This window comes from Diabrotica undecimpunctata, chromosome 2 (genome assembly GCF_040954645.1).
Source record: "Diabrotica undecimpunctata isolate CICGRU chromosome 2, icDiaUnde3, whole genome shotgun sequence".
NCBI classification, from domain to species: domain Eukaryota; kingdom Metazoa; phylum Arthropoda; class Insecta; order Coleoptera; family Chrysomelidae; genus Diabrotica; species Diabrotica undecimpunctata.
The window spans coordinates 154,073,619-154,099,243 of NC_092804.1; the positions used below are offsets into that span (position 1 = coordinate 154,073,619).

At 32.2% G+C, this 25,625-nt stretch overlaps 1 protein-coding gene across 1 annotated transcript in view; it reads left to right on the forward strand.

The window, feature by feature from the left end:
• The first annotated feature begins 3,063 nt into the window (after positions 1-3,063).
• Positions 3,064-25,625, forward strand: part of LOC140435089 (apoptosis-inducing factor 3) — a 34,084-nt gene continuing 11,522 nt past the window's right edge. The window contains exons 1-2 of the mRNA XM_072523793.1: positions 3,064-3,455; positions 21,407-21,547. Coding sequence (XP_072379894.1) covers positions 3,299-3,455; positions 21,407-21,547 — 298 coding nt within the window. The 5' untranslated portion in view covers positions 3,064-3,298. The remainder of the gene's footprint in view (positions 3,456-21,406; positions 21,548-25,625) is intronic.

The window sequence follows — 25,625 nt, forward strand, 5'->3', positions numbered from 1 at the left end:
GAACCGTCTCTTGCTGTCTTTACTACTGTTGTCATTCGGCTTATATGATCATTCCATTCTACTCCTTTATTTCTTACCCAGTTCTTGATGTTCTCCATCTTGCATCTAAGTCTTATATCTGTACTTCTAGCTCGGTCCCATAGTGCTTTGCTATCAATTTTTCTAACTGTTTTCATCTCTGTTGTCTCTAACATCCTTTTTGTCCTCTCTGTGTTAGGTCGTGTTTCTGCCGCGTATGTTGCAACGTTTCAATCAACCAATTGAACGTGACACCAAGCTCCGCTTGGTACTTGTCCCCCATACTATATTATTCCAAAGCGACCTCACTAAGTTATAAATATTTTTAGTAGCCGTTCCATCCTATATAAGCCGATACAAACTTTTATTCGCTCTTTTCAATCATATCACTACAACCATTCTACAATGAAACTTTGGTCACACAAATTGGTTAGTGTCTTAGCCGTATACACGGCCACTACCATGGGGAGCAAGCAATAGCCAACCACACTACCTTGGGGAAACAATCAGCAACCACCCATACTACCTTAAATCCACTGATGCATCAGAATATAATTTGAAACTCATTTACTAACATGGGGACAAAAATGATTGCTATAATCTAGACCAACAACCCCCCTTAGCCCAACCAACAACCACCGACAGCGGCTAACTTCCACAAAGATCGGAACCCTTCCTGGAGAACTGAACGACTCCTTCAGAACGAACTAAAGCGGAATACTTTTTTATACTTAAATTATTTTATACCGGCAACCGACAGAATCTTTGAGTCTCAGTTTAAAAATTTATTTTTGTTTCACATTCATAATTATATGAATTCTGTTTATTATTAATTAATAAATATATATACCTACCTTTACTATGACTTCGTAAGTTTTTTTTATTTCCTGTACCTTTCTGGGATTGGTGTGGGGAGAGAATGAATAGGGAACGAACCCAGGGCTGAGCAGTCGGGCAGAGCACCATTCTGATGGATGGAACGTTAGGCGTTTTTCTCTTGAATATCCTTAGGGATATTTGAAGAATTTTTCCCCTCGTTTCTTCCAGCAGTGTGGTGTTGCTTAACGCCCTGGTCTTTATAAGAATAGACGTTACAATGTCATTATAGGTCTGATGACTGTTTTGTAAATTCTGCCTTTCATTTCTTTCCCGATATTGTTATTTCTCTATATTGTTTCATTCAGACAAACTGCGACTCTGCTCTGTTCACTTGATCTTCCACTTCTGTTTTGAGCTTTCCATCGCTGGATAATGTGATGTCTAGATATTTCAACTCCATCACTTGTTCTGTTATCTGACCTTACAGCCCCAATTTACATCTTGGTAAATTTGCTGTTATAACCATGCATTTTGCCTTTTTGGGGAAATTAACATATTAAATTTTCTGGCGGTTATATTAAAATGGTGCAGCATACGTTGTAAGTCATCTTCATTCTGAGAGAGTAGTAATGCGTCGCCTGCATAGCAGATTATTTTAAGCTGTTTTTCTCAAATGTTGTATCCTTTTTTAGGTCTTACTTTTTTTATTATTTCATCCATAATCAGGTTGACTAATAGAGGACTCAGGGAATCTCCCTATCTTAGCCCATTGCCAGCTTCAATAGGGTCAGTTAGTTCTTCTTCTACTTTTACTTTTATTGTGTTGTATTGGTAGATATTTTCGATCGTTTTGATTATTCCTAGAGGTATCTCTCTTGTGTACAACAGGTGGATAACGTCCTTTAATTTGACCCGATCAAATGCCTTCTTAAGGTCCTTCTTATAATTTCATTTAATTTATTTGTTATTACTTTTGCTGTTCTTTTAGTGTTGTGTTTAATACAGTAATTCCTCTGTAATTTTCCGGGTCCGATTTGTCTCCCTTTTTGAAGAGATATTAGGATGCTTGATCTCCATTCTTGGGGAATTCTGTTTTATTTTATATTTTTTTTGGATTAGTTTTAATAGTTGTTTGGTCAGATCTGGTCCTCCGTACTTTAGGAGTTCGTTCAGTATTCTTTCCTCTCTTGGTGATTTTTTAATTTCCTTAATGCTTCATTTATCTCTTCCTCCTCAATATTTAGTTCTTCGTTTGTCGTCACCTCTGGTGTTGGTGTTTCCTTCTGAATGTGTTTCGTTTTTATTAGTTCGTTAATCTCTTTTCTTTGTCCTCCGATCATTCTCCATATTTCTTTTTGCGTTCCGTAGAAGTCGTGTTCCATCTGTTTTGAGAAGCTCTGCCAGTGTTCTCTTTTTATTTTTGTCTAACTATCGTATTCTCTTAGTGAACCATACGCCGCCCAAGCAAGTGTTCTTCGTCGTTGAAATTCACAGGTCTGATTATCCTTGCTTATTCTGATTTCATAACCGAGATATATGTACTTTTCTGTGAATTCTACCACTGAATTTTGGATAGTTAGGTGTTCGCTGGGAATCAAATTTGTCACAAATTTGGTCTTAATGATATAGGCTTCATATTTATGTCTGATCTAAACAAATATCTTTGTTTTTATAAACAAGTAGGACCAATAGTCCAATATAATGCTTCTCCATTCATCTGGTTAAACAAACTACTTAGTATTTTCACGGTTCGATTATTTTCTGAATACATAGTAAGTTTCTTTTGTCGCTCTTATTTTTATTATATGTTATAAACTACCATCGTTGTTGTTTCTAAATTTGGTATTTTCTTTCATTAGGTATATCCAACATTGCATCTGCAATACAGGCTTTTTCCTTTTATTTTTGTCGTGGCTACAAACCGCTGTCATTATGCCGCTGTATTAAAATCTACCACATTACTATGTCCTCAGGTCTTTAATTTCATTCATATTTATTTTTATCATTATAATTTCAATACGAATAAATATTTTAGTAGTTCAAATCATTTAGCATTTCTTTATCCATTTTTTATATAAAACTTTATGGAGCTTGCTTGTCGAATTAGCGTTAACCTAATTAAATATTATTAAAATAATATCTTTTTTATACTATGATAATACCAAAATACTCAACAGGTGACGTGACAGGTGTTTCCGGTGAAATTCATCAGCGTTTGCAGTGACATCAAAATAATATAGTAACAAAAATTAAACATTTGATTAAGTTAATTAAAATATTAATAAAAATAATTCATTATTTCATATCTTAACTATTGGATATTCAATATGTATGCACTTGTTTGTATTTATTCACGATTGTTGACCCCACCAGATAAATGTATGAATCGATAATCATCGCAGAATCTCCGACAAAAAATAACCTTGGTCAATAAGTACGTACGTGAACAGATAAAATCCCAATGATTAGGAAATTCCTTCGGCAAGGTTTTTCTTTATTAGAAAGTACCTCCTTCCTAGAGTGCGGGTCGCGAGCAACGAATTCGTTAAACGCCAAATTTTTAAAATCAAAAATGGGTTGCTCAACTTCAAAAGTAGTTCAAATAAGCGAAACAGCACGTGAGTATTTTTTATTTTGTTGTTTTTATTTATAATGGTGTAATTGTCAAGCATTGAGTAGATTAAGTGACTCATTTATTGATCATAACCACAGAGTAAGAAAATTGTTTCAGATTCTGTGACATAACCTTGTTCATATTTATTTGTTATTAAATTATTTTTAGATAAAAATACTATATTAAAAATGTAGCTATTATTAGAAACATCCCATTGATCCCCTGAACAGTCTAAAAAACCTTTTATTTTATTCCCTAGTCTAGTCTAGTAGGTCAAATGACTCATGCAGAACATAAACATAACCTTGAAAATTTTCGGGTTTTCAAATTTAAATTAATGGGAAATAAATTCAGTCATTGTTTAAACAGGTTTTTAAAGATTAGTGTTTGTGTTTCACTAATTTATTAGAATATGATAGATATTTAAAATATGTACATGGAATTTTCACGACATTCTAATGATCAAACACACAAAAACATAACGCTCTTGTGCTTTTAAAATATAGACAGATTGTGGACTTTTTCAGTAAGCTCAAATACAGACCAAAGGAAGATTTGATATTATAGAACAATTAAAATCCTTTAAGAAAATCCAACAATAAAACTGATTCTGAAATAGCGGCAAAATAACTTAACAATTATTGCTATATTTAAATATATCCAAATATCTCAGGTACATAAATAAAATTATTAAGTAGCTAATAATATTTCCATACTTATTGGTCCAAAGAATTGAAGGCTCAAGTGGGGAATCTATAAGGAACAATGTTTTATTACAATAAATTCAACATGGAACCTTATTATTAATAATTAGTAACAAATGGAATGAAATTCAACACATTTGCAAAGTTAAAATTATATCATATTAAATAATTACTAGGGAATTAACTTAAATTCAACAAATTCATGTACTCAGTTGATCTTAAACAAGAATGTAATAAAATATTACACTTTAAGTTCTATCTAATATTGGTAATCAACTTTTTTCGCTATATTCTAGTTCTTAATATATTTACTTAAGTTAATGTTTTAAAATTTTCTTTGTTACTATTTTTCATGATTATATTAATTTTCTTTTATTGCTATACATATCTACTTTCATTTTACTCTTCTAATTGAAATTTCAATATTTTTGTCTTATTAACTTTTAAATTTTTTCATTGAGTGCTTGTTAGTAAACATCAGTGTAACTTCATAAGAACTGTTGAAAGTGGATTAAACTGTCATGCCCTAAATTTCTCAAAATTAACAGCGACTTTCATGAAAAAGTTTCATAGAACAATAAATACATACTGTTATATTAAGATAACAATTAACAGACATCTATTAAGAAGCAACTAATATGGATTAAAGAAATATAAAGACTAGAGAAGATCAAAACATTGACACTAACACACTAACAGATTAAATTATGAATAATATCATAAGATATGGTTGGCTAGATTGAAGCTAACATCGAACTTGTGAGATCTACTAGAAAACAACAATGGTTAGTCGAAACATATAATTAATTGAGATAGAAATGCAGATCTCAGCACCAGATGGCACTAAAGCTCTTTATAAAGCTTAGGCTGCCTCAATCCTTCCCAGCCAAGCTTATTCAGCAAATTTTTCCAGACAGCTCACCAGTTCAAAAACCTTAAATTGGATGATCAATATTGGCAACAAAAATGCAGATGCCGATGATCTGAATATGACCATTCTGAATTTGAACAGTTAAACCAGTTGTATGGTATGGACACGTACAGAGGATGGATGACAACAGATGGCCAAAAAGAGCTATGGAATACAATCCAAGTAATAGAAGGAAACGAGGAAGACCAGCCAAGTCTTGGATACAAGGTGTTATGGAAACCATGAAAGATAGAGCCATTGATGAAGACACCTGGAGAGATAGAAAAAGATGGCGATCGAAATGCGGGAAGCGGCAGAAGCTGTAGGATCCCCGCTTATATATATATATATATAAACCAGTTGTAAATCAGGATGACATAGTCAACTACCCTACAGAGTTTTTGAATCCATTGGAATTTCCTGGACTCCTGCCTAACACTTTACAATTAAAAGTAGTGTTAGTGTATCAGTTGTCATTATTCTGTGTAACATTAATCAACCCAGATTGTGCAGTGGAACGAGAGAGACTGAAAAGGCCCATGAATAATGTCATGGAGGCAATGATCACCAAGGAAAAATAAAAGGAGAGGATGTCTTGATCCCGTGTATACCGATGATTCTAAAGAATGTACCATTTGATTTTAAACGTTTACGATTTCCTGTGTGTTCTGCTTTTGTAAATGACAATAAACAAATCACAAAGCCAACTGTTAGAAATTTGCGGAAATAACTTAGAGGTTCCATGTTTCACGCATGGACGCGCGTCGAAAAATCGTCATCATTGTATATTTATACAAAAGAAAATGAAAATTTTGTTTTCCAGAAAGCTTCAAATTGATTCAACTTTTTATACATAATATGTTTGGATATTTCTTTTTGTTTTTTTTTTCTATTAATTTTTTAGACACATTATTTAATTCTAAGGAAGTACGAAGTTAGCCAGGTCAGCTAGTCATTTTATAAAATTGGCATTTTATTGCTATTCACATTATCTTTTGCTTTTAGTTAATGCTCTAGAACAAAGTAGGAGAGGTTAGTGGCGCATATTCGCTTTCTTTTTTCTTTGAATATATTGTTTTTGCAATCCATAACTGATACTAACTACCAGAGTTTTTCCACTGCTTCAATAGTTTAATGTGGCATCTATAAGTTAGTTTGTTGTGTTCTTAATGTTGCCGACATGTATTTAGTTTTCTGTGTATTAACCACAAGTCTGATATTATTTCTGTGGAATTTTTTTTGAACTCCTTCAACTTGGATTCTTACAATTATCACATCATCAGCATGTCGTTATTTGGAGATTTCTGGTGTATATAATTAATTTTATTTAATTTAATTAATTTTATTCCCGATTCTCTTATAACTTTTTTAATGCAAGGTTGAACAGCGTGCTCCTTAGTGCATCTCTTCAGCGTAGTCGTCTGTTACAAGTTCCTCTGCAAAGAGGTCCTGCAAAGAGGTCTAAAAACAATTAAAAAGTCTAAATGTAAAAGTCATTATTTGGAAGGCAGGTGTTGTTGGTTCTTTTTAGGTTAAGTAGTTAAGGGAGAATAAGGACACATCTTTACTTAACGAAGTCTACATTTATTCTGATTTTTCATTTTAATGTAAGAGTGTATTCTTGCAATCACCCAAATTGCTTACCCAGTAGAGCGTTCTTCAAGAGTCATGACACTTTACATTCCAAGTTATAAAACAATTAAACAATTATTCGATGTGTGTAGGTATAATACACGATCTTGACCCAAATAAATTTTTAAATAATATTTTATAATATTTAATGCTTATCTCTTTTGGATTGATTGTTATATAATATAAAAATCTAAATAATTATTCTCACACCAAGCTAACTATTTCAAATATGGTACCTACTTAATAAAATAATTAATAAAGCACATCAATTGAGAAAATAGCAGAACAAGAGAAATAATTAAGGAACAATCAGAAAAGCTCGTCATACTATCCATTCAATTAAAATTTAAATAAATATGTACTGTAAAGCCCAATTGTCGAAAAAAATTGTGCTGACAAGACAAATTCCAGATGAATTTTATTTACATCAAATAATTTTTTTGCTGTATTATTTTGTCATGAATTAAAATTATCTGATTATCAGATTAAATAGATCAATAAGGATTTTATATAATAAAAATTGAGTAAGCAGTGATGGCATCTAATCTTTTATGATTGTACTGTTTATTAGTATATCATCAAAGGGGTACCGATATATAACAGTTACATTATTTATAACAGTTAAAATATTTTACGCGTCATTTTAAATAAAATAAATAACTAGAAAAAAAACCCAAAACCCAGGCACTTAAAATTTTTCGTGATTACTTGCAACTTTTAAATATATCCTTGAACTTTTATAATATTCTGATTCATTGTCTACTATAAAGAATTAGAAAAAGAAAGTATAAAACTGTTGTATTTGAACTTTTTTAATATTCTGATTAATTGCCTACTATATGTATTAAGAATAAACCACAATTTTATTAGAAAATACGTTATATTTAACGTTTCGATTTCCATCTCAACATCAATTTGTATCTTAAGAACGATTTCCTAAGTAAAAATCTGAACGCCAAATATAACCATAATGGAAATTATGGTTAAATCCCAATATAAGAGTTACACAAGAAAATAGTTTTAGAACCATATTACTACACATATCATGAAACAGTTCTTTAATATAACATTATTATTCACACACTCACAACAAAGTTAGTAAACAAGATTCGTGTGACTCAGAGGGCTATGGAGCGCCAGATGTTGAGTGTCTCTCTGAGAGACCAAATTCCAAATGTAGAAAGACGTCGTAGAACAAAACCAACAAGCGCTATCAAAAAATAACATCGCTAAAATGGAATTGGACAGAACACGTCCATAGAGGCCGCCCCCCAAGGAGATAAACTGGCGACCTGAAGAGTCTTAGCAGCAACTGGATGCAAACCGCACAAAGCAGGGACAGATAAAAAGAGTTGAGGGAGACCTATGTCCAGCTATTGACGCGTATAGGTTAATTATGATGATAATAATGATGATGATTATTATTCACGGATGCTTAGAGAGGCTATCCAAATACAAAATACTCGATTAACTTTAATCGTAAATAAGGGGTCCTATGTCCTAGAAGAATGTTCCTTTTAACACTACGAAATACAAAATTTCTTCCCAAATGCATTAAAAATACTGTTTAGAACCAACTGGGACATTCTGAAAGCAGCGACAGGAAGTTTATAATGTCTGCAGCCAAAACTGTAGAAAGGAATAACTCCAGAAAACAGTATTTAAACGAATATATTGTACTGTTACGAAAGTTTCGTGAGATTTATCCCACAGGAAAAGTCCCCTGACGAAAAAAGAAGTTAAAAGCATAATACAAAGACATGATAAATACCGATATCATCGAAGAAGCTTTGGGCCCCTGGTGCTCATCAGTAGTCTTAGTAACTAAGAAAGATGGATCTACTCGCTTTTGTGTAGACTAAAGAAAATTAAACCAGGTTACCCAAAAAGAAAGTTATCCATTGCCACGAATAGATGATATACTAAACACTTTATCAGGTGCTAAATGGGTTTTGACGCTAGATTTAAAAAGCGGCTACTGGCGGGTAGAAGTACATCCTGAAGATCAAAACAGCTTTTTCACCTGGCCGCAGTCTCTACAGGTTCCAAGTTCTACCGTTGGGTCTGTGTAATGCTCCAGCTACGTTTGAACATCTAATGGAAATGGTTTTAAGAAGACTTACCTGGAAAACACGTCTAATATGTCTTGATCATATAATGATTATGTCCAAAACTTTTGATGAACATCTGAAAAACTTAAGCGAGGTATTTGACAGATTGAGAAATGTCAATTTAAAGTTAAATTATAAGAAATATTTACTATTTCAAAGATATGCGTACTATTTAGGACATGTCGTTTCAGTAGAAGAAATTAAAACTGATCCAGAGACGATTTCAGTTATTAAAGATTGGCCTAAGCCAGGAAATAAAAAGGAAATTAGAAGTTTTCTTGGACTCCTTTTCTTGTTCATATTACCGAAAATTTATGAAAGATTTTGGCCACATTGCTAAGCCCCTTTATCGACTAACCGAAAACAACAATGAATTTGACTTTACACCGGATTGTCAAAATGCCTTAAATATTTATAATAACAACTTACAACAGCACCTATCCTAGCCTATCCACGAGAAGATGACAAATTTCTGTTGGAATGTGACACATCTCAGCATGGTATTGGCGCCGTATTATCACAAGAACAGGAAGGCGAAGAAAAAGTTATTGCATATTTTAGTAAAACAATGAAAAAGAATTATTCCGTTACCAGAAAAGAGCTCATAGCTATTATAAAAGCCTTAGAACATTTTCATACTTTATTGTATAACAGAAATTTTATAATTAGAACTGAACATAGCGCTTTGCAGTGGCTACTGAATCTTATTACTTACTCTTCTTAAAAAGGCAGAAGAACAAGTTCCTCGGTGGAAAGAGAGACTCTAACAGTATAACTTCCAGGTAGTACATCGAAAAGGGCGTCTCCATAACAATGCCGATATTCTTTCTAGGCGACCCTGTTTGTCACTACAATGCCAGTACTGTAAAAGACTTAAAGATAAAGAGAACATAACCGAAGTATCCAGGTAACCACAGTTATGCAGAAAGAAAATAATGATCAGACTTCCCTGGAAACCCTTAAAAAGTGTCAAAAGAAAGATATCGAGAATGACTTGAAAATGGAGTAAGACCTATTTGGCAGCAAATAACCAAATATAGTGGTACTATAAAGGCGTACTGGGCTCAGTGGGAATATCTGTATCTTTCCAATGGTCTATTGTATCAAAAGTGGGAGAGTCTTGATGGAGTGCAACAAGTGGTACTGCCAAAATCACATATTAAAAGTGTATTACAAGAACTTCATAGCAGCGTTTCGGGAGAATATTTCAGAGTTAAAACTTAAACACTTGCCAGAGTGCGAGACAGATTTTACTGGATCAATTGCCGCCGAGATATAGAAGATTGATGTAAGAAATGCGATTTATATAATGGTAGAAAATGCCCTAGAACAAGAAGTCGTGATAAAATGGCACAATATCTTTCCAGAGAGCCTTTTGAACGACTTGTAGTAGATACTCTGGGTCCACTTCTGAGAGAGAGAGAGAGAAAGGGAACAAGTACTTAATGGTCGCAATGGATTATTTTTCAAAATGGTCTGAAATTGTACCCCTTCCTAATCAAGAAGCGACTACAGTAGCAGAAGCATTCATAACACATGTATCAAGACATGGAGTTCCTTTAGAGTTACATTCTGATCAAGGACGAAATTTTGAATTAGAATTATGGCAAGAATTAATGAAAATATTGGGTATTAAGAAAACTTACACTACGCCTCTCCATCCACAATCAGATGGAATGATCGAAAGACATAATAGAACTGTTTGTCAATACCTATCAATGTTTGTCGCTTATCGAAAAGATTGGGATACTTTAATATCTCTATTCCTGTTAGCCTATAGAAGTTCGGAACATGTAACAACTGGTTCTTCTCCATCAATGATGATCACCGGAAGAGAAATTAAACTTCCTTAAGATCTTATTTCGGAAGATTGCCTTCCTACGAAGAAAAACTTTCATCCCTGACGTATATCGAAAATTTGAAAGAAAAGTTGGAAGAGTCTACGAATTTGCTGATAAAAGTTTGAAGCTTCAAAGTGATAAAGACAAGGCCAGCTTCGACATGCATGCTACTGGTACAACTTTCGAAAGAGGTGACCCAGTGTGGTTATACAATTCCACATATAAGAAAGGACTCTATCCGAAACTTAAACGAAACTGGGAAGGTTCGTACACCGTCCTGTAGAAAATAAACGAAAATAATTTTGAGGAGGTTTAACGGCGGATTGTTACATCAGAGACCTTTTTGGAGCAACATGTGGTTTTATATGCGGGATTTATTTGTGATGCCCTTATTTTAATGCAAGATAATGCACGATGCAATACCGCACGAGTCACTACCACCTATCTGACTGAGATCGGTATACCTAAGACACATTGGCCTGCATTGAGGCCGGACATAAATCCTGAGAGCATGTTTGGGATGAGCTTAAACGAAGGGTCCGGGACAGAAATCATGCACCAAGAAGCATAATGGACTTAAGAGCTGTGCTTAATGATGTATGGGAAGCAATTCCTAAAGAATTTATTAGAAAAGTCATCCGATTCATACGAAATCGATTGGAAAGTGTAATTATGAGTAGGGGTAGTAATATCAAATACTGAAAAATAAAGAAATTCATTTTGTAATTGATGATTTCTCTGTTCATAACGTCTTTCTTGCGTTAGTTCCAATGATGAATATTTAGGAAACTCTGTATTGCATATTTTTTTATAATGCGTCTTCCAAATAATGCAATATATTATATATATATATATATATATATATATATATATATATATATATATATATATATATATATATATATATATATCATAATTATCCAGCTGTTTGTTTCGCAAATTTTTTGTTATATAAATATTTTGTTATATATATATATATATATATATATATATATATATATATATATATATATATATATATACGCTAATAATAGTAGTAGTTTAAATACATAATACAGGTTTCATCAAATAAATTATAAAGTAATTAGTTAAAAATATATAATAAGGTTATTAATAGTATGTAAACGTGCAGAGTATATCTCTTAAGGAAGTACGTAATTATTCCGACATATTTTTAATTTAAAAGTCGTTCTATAGAAGGTAGCTCAGGGTCGGTCTCATTCATGGTTTAAATTTAAAATTACTATAATATACGTCAATGTATGTCTGGGAGGTTATACTAGCATAGCGGTTCTCAAACTGTTTTGGTGACTAAACCCTGTTAAAAAACTAAATTTTTAACGGAATCCTAAACCCTAAAGCCCTAAATTAAAATCAAAACTAGTTATATGTGTATTGTTTATTAGTAATCATAAAAAATATAGATACAGTAAAACTTACTGAGTAAGTAGCAAATGATCAAACTAAATTCATTTAATGGGAGGCACGAAACTATTTTTATTGCAGTCTTTTGCCGTATTTTGTTTTTCTAACTGCATGTGCTGAAAATCCTGTTTAAAATGCTTCTTATAAATTCGATATTTGTGCTACTTTTCACACATATCTCAGGACCTATTTTTGTACATAAATATAGATAATGCTAGTTTCAAATCTTAATAATTATTAAAAAAAAATACTGAAAAACACAAAAAAACATTTAAAAAAAAGGTTTTTTTCCAGTTTATTTTACTAGAATCTTACTAGAATCCTTGAACAAAATGCGTTTCAATTAGAAGACGAAAAGATCGACGATGAAGATTAGTGAATAATACGATACTCAGCCAAACTGTAAAAAACCTATGGAATATAATTTAATTATAATAAAAATCATAATTTTTTTTTATATTTTTGAAAGTATTTATTTTTTAATTGAGTTAAAACCGATTTTATCCCTTCTACTATTTTATAGCTATCAGTAAAATAAATTTTGCAATTTGAAATAACATTTTTAAATGAAATTTCCTAAATTTCGATTCAACCGCGACGGCCGCTCTCCCGTCAATTTTTTGATTACTTTTATTTAACATTTAACCTTTAACCATTTAACTTTTAGTATTCTGTAGCTAAGGTAAATTTGTACCCAATTAGTGCTTTGTATAGTAAGTGTTTTTATTTACAAAATAGATCTTGAATTTTATATTCCAGCAAGATGGTGCTTCATGCCATACAGCTAAAACAACTAAAAAATGGTTTGAAGACAATAACGCCCTCTCATGGCTTTCGAACAGTCTAGATCTTAATGTTATTGAGACTTTATGGCATAAGATGAAACAGAAATTACGTAATGATCAGAGAACCGTTGCCGATTTGAGGAATCATCATCATAAGTGGCTCGACAATCCGTTGTGGATCTTGGCCTGCTCACAAAGAAGCCGCCATTCCTCTCCATTCCTGGCAACTTCCCTACATTTTCTAACCCTTAGAATCTGTAGGTCTTCTTCCACATCATCAATCTATCTCATTCGTGGTCGTCCTCTGCTTCTTGTGCCCTCTGGTTTTGAAAATGTTAATCTCTTCGTGTATTCGTGATCTGACATCCTAGCAATGTGTCCAGACCATTTAAGTCTCTGCACTTTAACGAATTTCACAATATCTGGATCGGTGTATAACTGATATAGTTCAAAGTTGTATCTTCAACGCCATAGCCCATTTTTATTTACGGCCTCAAAAATCTTTCTAAGAATTTTTCTCTCAAAAATACCAAGAAGTCTTTTATTATTTTGAGATAAGATCCACGTTTCAGCCCCATATATCAAAACCGGTCTTATTAAGGTCTTGTATATATTAAGCTTTAATGCACGTTTTATATTTTTATTTTTAAATGTTTCTGGAGGCCGTGAATAGTTCTGTTTGCTATTGCTATGCGTCTTTTTATTTCGTCGCTTGTCGTGTTTGTTGGGTTTACTAGCGATCCAAGATATGTAAATTCTTTGACTTGCTCAAAGGTATGGTGGTTAATTTGAATTCTCTGTTGGATATTTCGAGGGTTTTTAGAAAATAACATGTATTTGGTTTTTTCCTCGTTTACCACAGGTCCTAATTCACTTGCTGCGTCCGCAAGCCTTGTAAAACACTGCACCATGTCTCTCATACTTCTGGCTACTATAACTATATCGTCAGCGAATGCGAGAATTTGCGTCGATCTATTAAAAATAGTTCCATTCATTCTAGTATTTAATTGTCTGATTGCCTTTTCCAAGGCAATATTAAAGAGCAGACACGCCAACGCGTCCTCCTGTCTTAGACCATTATTAATGTCAAAGAACGCAGAGTTTTCTCCTTCAATTCTAACGCATGAGCTTACGTTTTGCATTGTTAGTTGGGTCAACTCAACTAACTTAGGTGGGATCCAAAAGTCTCATTGCATTATATAATGCAGTTCTTTTCACACTGTCATAGGCTGCTTTGAAGTCAATGAAGAGATGGTGTGTTTCTATGTTATATTCTAGTAACTTTTCTAGAATCTGCCTATGTGCTTGAATTTGATGTGTAGTTGACTTTCCAGCAGTAAATCCGCATTGATATTAACCAACAATATCCTTTGTAAAATGTTTAGGTCTTTCAAATAATACATTGCCGAAGATCTTATACGCAGATGCTAACAGAGTAATGCATCTATAGTTCTTACACTCCAGTTGATCCTCCTTTTTATGCAACGGACATATTATTCCCTTCAGCCACTCTTCTGGTACCAATTCATTCTGCCATATAAGTACTATTAGTTTATGGATTGCTGCAAAAAGTTGATCACCACCTTTTCTATACATTTCCGAACAGATTTCATCGATTCCTGGGGCTTTATTGTCTTTGAGTTTTAGGATCGCATTTGACACTTCTTCTCTTGTAGGGTCTTCACTGTGTAGTTGACGTTGTAGATTTTGTTCATTTTCTATGTTGTACGATTTGAAGAATAAATTAGGTGAATTATAGGATAGTTCCGACCCTTACTTGTGTAAATCCTTAGTACGAACAATGCCGCGGTAATAAAGGTGCATAGCGATGTAACCCAATATCAAAATAGTAATTTCTTGAATTGTCCGAACATTTAGTTGCCACGATGTTATGCAACAATTTCGTTTATTTTGCCTCCAACGCTGCAATTAAAAGTTTAAAGAGACCGAGCCATTTCAATATTTTGTTATTAATAATTGAGTATAATGCAATATTGATTTCGTTATTTGGTTCAATAAGAAAGATTATGAAGATGAACGTTTTCAAGAAATTTTCGTTTGTCCGAACATTTAGTTGTTAGGGCTCATAGTATATTGTCATTTAAAAATTCCTTATTTTAACATGTTAAAACGAAGTGTTTCTCATCTTCGCTAGTTTTACTATAATAATGTATCAAATAAAACAAACGTTATATAAGTGATAAATTTTAAAAATAAGTTATACAAAAAGTGAAACCGAATAAAATTGTAATCATCTTCCGGGAAAGGCACGTCAATGAAATACCTAGTAAAAATGATAAGAATACAACAAATATCTTTTTAGAAGTCATAATCACACCTAAACCACATTTCAAATTCACGTTTTCAAAGATAAAAATGTATGCATGTATGAATGAAAATATCCAATATGTATTCCCATATCGCGGCTATAATTTCAAATAATATATGCAAACACATTCATAAAAGTTAATATGTCGCGAAAACTTTCATATACTCGGTTCGCTATTCCCAGTCCGAACTGTCTAGTGAATTTAGTAATTATTTTTTTGCGAAGTTAGTTACTTTTTGACAGACTGAAAGTGGCTGGAAATTACTATACAACCAAGCACACGTACTCATAGCCAATATTAATAGTAAACAAACTAAATAGTAAATAAAATAGAACTTTGAGAATTACTGGCAATCAATATTTATTTATCTGCACCTGTATAATAAATAGTTATGTTAAATTATAACAACTAAAATATATTTTTTAAATATATACTACCCAAAATTTGATGGGTTTAGTATACACTTCCACTATTTAGAATACTTAATTCCTTTAAAGATTAAGATTAAAATAAGATTAAAGATTAAAATTCTTTTAAATAAATTCTTTTTTTAAAGAAAGTAGTCTGCAATAGTAGGATACTTGAACTATTAATACTGAGAAGTAGGAATTGTTGTGTTGTAGGTTTCCGACAATGAATCTGTCAAAATATGCCCGAGCTAAGCGAATGGAGTATACAGTCATCTAAAGCACAGTAAGCAAATCTTATGTAGGTACATGTCGTACTTTCAAATTGAAAAGAACATTGTGAGCAATAAGGATGAATGAAATAGGTACTCAATGTATAACATAAAATGATATAAGAAAATGGTATACTAAGTTTTGTCATAATGTAAAACAGAAAACAAAATCTGTTAACAAAAAATGTTATAGAAGTTAGAACATGTCCTATTTTGATACCAATTATTAGTACACACGCACGCGCAATTAGGTTCTATCCTGTTTGGTAATATCAAAGAATGTCTATATTCTTTGGTAATATCTTCTCGAATCAGTTCAAAAAGTTCAATCAATTGTGGCTCACACATTCTTAAAAATTATCTATATTTTTCAGAATCATTGTCTTTTAATTCAGTTTCCAACATACTTAAAACACCACGACCTTCCTGTGTTTTTTGGAGCCAAGCTTTAGACCACATATTTCGTTGGCGTTTTTTCTTGCTTGTCTGAATTAAAACAAATGTTGCAATGGAAGCATAATGGAAGCAGCAAATAATAGGAGAATTTTCTTATCCAAAACTAGGTTAAAGGTTGGAGAAAATGAGGTTACGTTACAATAACAAAAAGAAGAATAAAAAAACGGGTGTGGCAGTCCAGTGGGACTGCCGGTAGAAGTTACACTTCTATACACGCATTCGCCGTTACAAATTTATTTGGGAGTCAATCTGCACAAGCATTACATATGTAATGCTATAGGTAAGACATAGCAGAAAGAGAAACATAATTAATAACAACTTACTAACAATTAATAAATTATAGTAAATGAAGGATTGAATCAATATTTTGATGAAAATGTATATTTGTATTTTCATATATGTATGAAAGGAGTTGAATGCAAAAATTTTTTTACACATACTCTGCAGTAAAATTCATTGTTTATTTTGTTATTAATATAAAAATACAATATAATACACTGCAACATAATTCAATATAATAATACAATACAAATTAAAATGCAATATTCATAAGTATTTAAAAGTGACAATATACATAAAAAATACACTACAATACAGTGTAACATAATTCAATATAATAATACAATACAAATTAAAATGCAATATTCTTAAGTATTTAAAAATGACAATAATATACATAACTTTTCTACTTATGTTTAATTTACCATGTAATAATATTAATAAAAAAGTCCTCCCCGACTGGGAATCGAACCCCGGTCTCCCGCGTGATAGGCGGGGATACTGACTACTATACTACCGAGGACATGATACAAGACACAAACGTATTTCAAAATTGACAGTTCTGGGTCATACAGTGATTTATTGAGATTATTATTTTGAAATACAAAAGACTAATATAATTATGAACATTTAATAAATAATACAAAACATATCACATAAATAATAATATTAATAAATATTTTATATATATATATATATATATATATATATATATATATACATCGGTTTAGAACGTCTTTCGACGTTGTCCGATACCTAAACACCATCTCTTCCTATCTTCGCAGTCGTTTGTTGTTAAAATAAATATTTTTAATATTTAATAATTAAATATTAAATATTTTATTATATATATAATATTATATGTATATATATAATATTAAATATATATACAAAAGGACCATTTTTATATTCGAGAGAGGAAGAGAGAGAAAATATATCTTCTGTCTCTCTCTTACTCATTATCTTACATATGTAATGATTTCACAGATTCACTCCCATACAAATTTCCAACGTGGAGCGCGCGTATAGAAGTATAACTTCAATAATATTGAGGTTAACAGTACATGTAAATTCTGATGTAAACCAACATAATAATTTAAAAAAAGGACTTTTTTAGCATGTAATGCGCAGAATCACATAACATATTTTGATACCAAAATGTGACAATGTAATACACAAAACTTCTTGTAATAATATTGTACACAATCATTTCATGTAAGTTTTTGTTATACCATTTTCTTATATCATTTTATGTTATAGTCTAAAACAGACTTTAGCACTATTAGCCCTTTCGCTTCTGAATGATAAAAATTCGTCGAGCCACCAGTACGCAAGAAGTTATCGCGTGCGCATAAATCCGTCTTCGGCAGTACAGTGGTAATTCCAAATCAACTGTGCAGTTACCTGGTCAGGCGACCCCTCTCCATTTGGCTTAAAGTTTACAGGCGTGTCCTATACTATAAAATATAATGATTTGCCAAGGGAGATCACACACATCATATGGAACATGTAAATTCACTTAAATGTAATGAAATTTACATGAATAGATTCGTTTCAAAAATAAAATCATTTCATCTAATTGCGCTCAACTGAAGCCAACTGACCTTTTTGACGATGCTTCTAGAGAAAATGCTACAAATACTGCCTGTGACAACCAATTAGACAGAGGTCCCAGTATACTGAATTCGGAAGTCAAAAAGGCAATACAGCAAGCCAAAAACAATAAAGCACCTGGACCAGATCAAATCCCTGCTGAGCTACTTAAACTTTTGGATGAGGAAAGCATTACCTGCTTAACCATTTTCTTCAACAAAATTTACAACGAAGGAAAAATTCCAGATGATTGGTTAGAGTCACTGTTTATAACATTACCAAAGAAAAGCAGGCCCACCAAATGCAGCGATTTTAGACTAATCAGTTTGATGAGTCACATACTGAAGATACTCTTACGAATTATACAAAACCGAGTATTCCTTCTATGCGAAAGTAGGATGGGTAATAAGCAATTTGGATTTAGAAACGGCCTAGGAACTAGAGAGGCACTATTCTGTATGCGCGTTCTATTACAAAAAAGTTGTGAATTCCGAAAGAATGTTTATGTTTGTTTCGTTGACTTCGAGAAGGCGTTCGACAGAGTACAACACGATACACTTTTCGATTGCCTACGGGCAGCAGGACTTGACCACTATGATATAAGACTGCTGAAATACTTTTATTACAATCAAGTAGCCTCTATCCAAATTGAAGACAGTCCGACTGAAAAAATATCCATCAAACGTGGAGTACGGCAGGGTTGTGTTTTGTCACCCACTCTTTTTAATCTGTACTCTGAAGAAATCTTCAGGGAGGCTTTGGATGACAGACAAGAGGGAGTAAGACTAGGTGGAGAAGTGATCAACAATATTAGATACGCTGACGATACAGCCATTCTTGCAGAAAATTTACAAGATCTCCAAACATTACTAAATCTAGTCAGTGAAGCAAGTTATCGGAGAGGCCTAAAAATCAACATTTAAAAGACAAAGTGGATGGCAGTTGGAAAGATCAATATAGATCCAAGTCTGATTTCTCTTAATGGAGAGGAGATCGAAAGTGTAAATCATTTCAAATACCTTGGCAGCTGGTTAAATGTAAATTGTGACTCTGATGAAGAGATAATAACCAGGATCGAAATGTTCCTCTTCTTCTTCAAATGATCAATTCAGAACGTCTGCTCATAAACACCATAAAGAGGAGAAAAACAGAATACTTCGGCCATATAATTAGAGGACCTAAATACCATCTACTTCGCCTTATAATACATGGAAAAGTGGAAGGAAAAAGATGGATTGGTCGAAAGAAACTTTCATGGCTGCGTAATATTAGACAACGGTGTGGTTCCACAGTAGAAGAATTATTTTGCGCAGCAGCCGACAGAGAAAGGTTTCAGGAAATTGTAAACATGATGACGGCCAACGTCTGAATACGGACACGGCACCCAAAGAAGAAGAAGAAGCTAATTTATTCTTTTATTAACTCAATTCCCAAATTTCTTAGCCTTCTATTTGGGCTATATTCCGCATCAAACGTGACTTTAATCCAGAGCCAATATATGGAATTACATATTTTAAAAGTTTCGTGACTATACTACATTTTGTTTAGTGCCTGAAAGGTACTGAAAAAACCAAATATACGAGTAGAATTTTTCATATAAAAATGATTGCACGTCATTCAAGATTTACGACGCAACGTCATAACCGCTCAGCGTTGCCAAAACATCAGAATAGTTAGTAAGTGAGGAATTTTTAAAATGTCAACTATTTGTCAAACTGTTATATTAACAGTAAATGCACTTAGTTTTAAGACTACTGCAACACACTAAAATACATAAGAAAACATTTTAATACAAATTATATATTCTAAATTTTAAACTTACCTCTTTTAGAGCATTAATAGTAAAAACGTCCCGCCAATATTTCTTGTTCAAAATAATCTATCGTATATGAAAGCTTATCAGCTTTCTACAGACTATTTAGTTGTTTTGGCATAGCACAATCACAATACACAACAATAATTAGTTTTTAAAGCTAATAATCTAAATTTAATATGTATTTATAAATACAATTTATTAATATATAATATATTATGATCAAATTGTGTAAGAAATCAAATATAAACAAAATTCTTACTCTAAAAAAGCGGCAACACTTGATACAATTTTGCCACACGCTGAACTGTCATTAAAATTTGAAATATTCCCGTATCAGTTGCGTACAATTGTCTAATCTATTTAATTAAAATTATTATTTTGTGGAATATTAGACTTTGAAGATTTATTTCATAAAATTTGTATTATTAATAACAACAAATGTTTTTGGTTATTTAATCAATATAATTCTAAAATTCCCAATATAATGATGATTACATTTTTCTGATTATTATACTTCGAAGTTAATCAATTTTCCTTCAGTTGAAAAAACGTTTCTTGGCATATTTCAGATGCCCCTGAAGATGCTCTAGGAGCGAAAGTACTTGGGCAATATTTAATAAAAACTGTGCTCGATATCTGCCTTTTATTTAATTAAACAAAATTATATTTTATTGATTCAAAGTGTATATTATTGTGCCACTTAAAAAAACTATCAGCTTTTTATCTGTCTTCGAATCAGCACTGTCATTATCACTGCTTACCGGTTTTAAGAAACGAATATCAAACTTGTACAGGCATAAAAGAAGACGGAAAAGAAATTATCCGGATGAACACTAATGGAAGACAGAAGTAGAGAAGTCACAGAAGATTGTGAAAAAGTTGATGGTGTCATGAACAAAAAATATAATTGAAAAAAAATTTTGCATTTCAATTCTTTGTGAATACTCAGTAGACAGTTTATATTATAATATATAGTGAAGTGACATTCTGTATAGTGAATCTCTTAAGCAGACTTTATAATATATTAACTATATTAACATATATATATATATATATATATATATATATATATATATATATATATAATTATTTTTTGAAAAAATTTGGATTCTGCCTATAAAAATAATTTTAACTGAAATAACTTTAACGCCGCCGCACTATTTCTATTTTTTCTCCAGCTAGAACATCGATTTTAGAGTATGGAGGTTATACGCAGTTATATAATTTTTTATTAGATTGATGATCAAGGTACATGGTCACAGAATCATATGAACGAAAGTAAACATTTGTAATTCTTAACTTAGTAAGAGTTGTATTGTTAATGTCGGTAATCATGTTTACCACAATACAGTGTATTATTAAATCTATTCCTGTAATTCAACGTTTATTTCCAGCGTCTCAAGACCAACAGGAGGAATATGTGGAAGGTATCGTATGCAATGTTAATGACTTACAAGAAAATGAATTGAAAACAGTCGAATTGGATGAAGGGAAAGTTCTTCTGGTTAAACAAAAAGGTGTTATTAGTGCAATAGGTATGTAAAATTTGAAATATTCTTATAAACATTTTAACTTAATATAAGTAGGTACTTTAAAATTGAGAATTCAAGTTTAAAATATTTAAATTGTTTATTTGAAAGTAAATGTCGATTGATATATACAGAGAGTATAAATTTTAGGGCATAGACGAAGGTTATTCAGAGATTAAGAGACTAAGACTATTTGGACTGAAATATTTATATATTTTTTAAATAACTACAATGGTTCCAATAATCTGCCCACATGGGCAATATGTATTTATTTTGTTAATTCTAGTGACATGTAGTGTAGAGAATTACTCCAGGGAATAATCTTCTTAAAACGAATATAAAATTAAGATTTTATTAATCTGAATGCAATTAACTAAGTTTGATTCGGACCTGAAGGCAGGTTGGATGACAGTAATCGTTTTAGTCTACGCACTTCAAAAGCATCATGCACATTCAATTTAATTAGCACATTAGGATGTACAGTAAACTTGAATGACTTCTTTGACGGATTCTAGCGAGATGTGCTGAATCACCTCGTTCGAGACATAATATGGCGCATTGACTATGGCACGAAACACCTTATTTTGTAATCTCTGTAAGATGTTTATATTGGAGACACTGGCGGTGCCTCATAACTGGATCCCATAGGTTCAAATGGACTTAAAAATAAATTTATATAATACAACCAAGGACAATCCAAGGACAATTTTGATTTGCAGCCAATGAGCCAATACATGTTACTTAATTTAAGTCCAAGGCGTTTGCGTTTGATGAATATATGTTTTTCCAAGTTAGACGGCGCAATTTCCATTTTCGAATTGAGGAAGTTGATTATATATATATATATATATATATATATATATATATTTATAAAATCATTCTCAGTATTTTCTACCGATTATGGTGCAGCTTTCCTTACATAGTCGTTCTTTATTTCTGCCTACGATTGTGTAATATTCGCTTTTTATATATATATATATATATATATATATATATATATATATATATATATATATATATATATATATATATATATATAATCATTCTCAGTATTTTCTACCGATTATGGTGCAGCTTCCCTTACATAGTCGTTCTTTATTTCTGCCTACGGATTGTGTAATATTCGCTTTTCTGCTCCATGTTGTACTGGCTTGTTTCCTTATGCCTTAGTCCCACCTTAAATTTGGACGTCTTCTTGGTCTCTTGACTGACGCCTCTTGGATACCACAGTGTAATTCTAGTGGACCATCTATTGTCAGTTCTTCTTGCTAAATGTCCCGCCCACTGCAATTTTAAAGATTTAATTCTGTGGATTCCATCAGTGATCTTGGTTTTCTGTCTGATCCATTCTATTATTTTCCGATCTCTCTTTGTTATACCAAGCATGCATCGCTCGATTGACCTTTAGAGTTTCGCTATTATCTCTTTCTTTAGTATCCAAGTTTTGCACTCGTATGTCATAATTGGGAGTATACACTTACCCAATGCTTTTTTCTTCAGATGGAGTGGCATCCTGGATTTAATTTAATTTAAAAGATGCCCAAGCCAGTTTTATTTGTCTGTTGATTTCTGGAAGTAAAGAGCCAGATTTATGTATTAATTGTCCCAGGTATACATACTCTACTCTTATCTCTAGTGTAGTGTGGTTTATTATTACATCTTGAACATCCACTAGCTCATTGTATATGGTTTTTGTTTTTGTCAAGTTCATTTTTAGACCAACTTCATTGCTAGCTGCATTTAGGTCGCTTAACAGTTCTTGTAGTTCTGCAAGATTATTGGCAATCAGAACGATTTCGTCTATAAATCTTAGATGGCTGAGGTCTTCTCCATCAATGGATAGGCCTTTTCTAGGGTTTCAGTGAAGAGCTTTGGTGATATTGCGTCTCCTTGTTGAACGCCTTTTGTAGTGGGAAATTCTGGAATATTTTCATAAATTTTTACCTTAGCTTTTGCTTGTCTGTATATATTTGCTAAAGTCTCTATGTAGGGTTTGTCAATGCCTTGATTGGTCAAAGCTTCGATTACCAATATCGCCTGCTCGGTTCTTTAATGTTCCTGGGTAGTAGAATGTGTTTCCTGACGCTAATTCCAATAGCTCTTCATCATTCCGTCTTACTTCGCTGATTCTAATGACGTCCCATTTTATATTTTCAGTTTCTTTTTCCAGTTCTATAAGTCTGGATTGATTTGATAGCGAGTGGCAGTATATGTCACTATATAAAGCGTTGTTGTTTTATTTGGGCAGCGGTTTAGACTCCGCAGATTCTTAGCATCATCTGCCCTCCTGGTTTGATCCCTAAACCTACCCAGTTCAGGGCCATTTGGGCCTACGGAGAATGAGGGCCATGATTTGAATGTGTCTTTCATGTTATGGGTTGTGAGGCGTACATTACCACGCTGCCTCAGTGCGGGTTGGTAATAATTCGCGGGTGTGTTTTGATTATAATTTTGATTTCACCCTCTTCCTTCGCCTATATAACGTACTTCCATAATGCGCCATATATTTCCGGGTATTAAGCGACTTATGTGTTCGTGGACGTAAGAGGTAGGAGTTGGCAGACTTTTCAGATTAGCTGTGACCCATTCCTCAATATCAGTTAAGCATTTACCGGAGATTTTAATGGTCTGCTCTTACCGGAACAATTTTTTGCAATAGAACTTTGGGTTTCAACATAAAGGTGCGCATGCTTAGATGTTACATATTTAGTAGAAGATTAGCCCTTTGTAGAACATTCACATATTCAAATATACACATATAATAATACTGACCATATATATATATATATATATATATATATATATATATATATATATATATATATATATATATATATATACATATATATATATATATATATATATATATATATACATATATATATATATATATATATATATATATATATATATATATATATATATATATATCATTTCGTCATTCGTTGTCTTAGTTTCAAGTTAAGATTATTATCACATAAGAATGGTCTCACTTTGTTGAATGTTGCTCTCTCCTCATTTCAATTCTACTCTTAATCTCAGAGTCTGGTTTAAGGTCTTGCGTAATAATGATTCCCAGGTATTTAAATATTTAAGTGTTTTCTATTTGTACTCTATTGGCGTATAGGATATATTGTATCGTATTATATTGTATCTACTCTACCTATATTCACTATTATTTAAAAGCTCTTTAAGCCCCCTCTATAGTGTCAGACAAAATGGTCTTCGGCATATATAATTGTAACTACAACTATCTTAACGCCGAAAACTGCTAGATCTTCTAATGCGTCGTTAAATATGTGATCAGAATAGCAGACACACTATCCTGTTGAACTCCTAGCTGCATATCAATATGGTCTATTGTAGAGTGTTCTACTCGTATCCATGCCTTTTTCTTCCAATTTACATTCTTCTTCGGATGCCCTTTTCATCAACTTTTATTTTGTAAAGTATTTCTATCAGATTATGATGCTGGACTTGATCAAAAGCTGTTTCATAATCGATGAAACAAGCAAATACATCCTTTCTTTGATCTCTACATTTCTGCAGGAGTAGGTTTATACTGAATAGAGTTTCGAGTATTCCAAAAGTGTTTCTGGAGCTGTGAATCTATTTAATCTATTAAATGTGTAGGTTAAGTATCATCTAGAATACCAGGTATATATAATACCTGGTATTCTACATAAAGTAACACTTGCTGATAGTCTTGTTTCTTGCAAGTCAACATTACTTCAAAAGTGGAGCTACCAGTGGAAGGAATACTCTTTTTTGAACCAAAATAGATACTCGTTAATTCAGCCAGATATTCCCAAATTTCCTTGGTACAAATCTTGTAGAGCTTCCAGGAGGCACATAACTTCCATTATTAGAATAAGATTCGGACACGCATGTTATCCAAAACACTTATTTAAAATACAGGTTTTGGATGATGAAAAATGTGAGCATTGTGGAGAGGAATGTGATTTAGATCATATATTTTTTGGTTGTTCTAAAAATACAGTCTACTCATCCAAACGTATAAATGATTTATTAAAATATAAAATAGCAGCTCCTTGGAACATACTATATTTATTATCACTTGGCT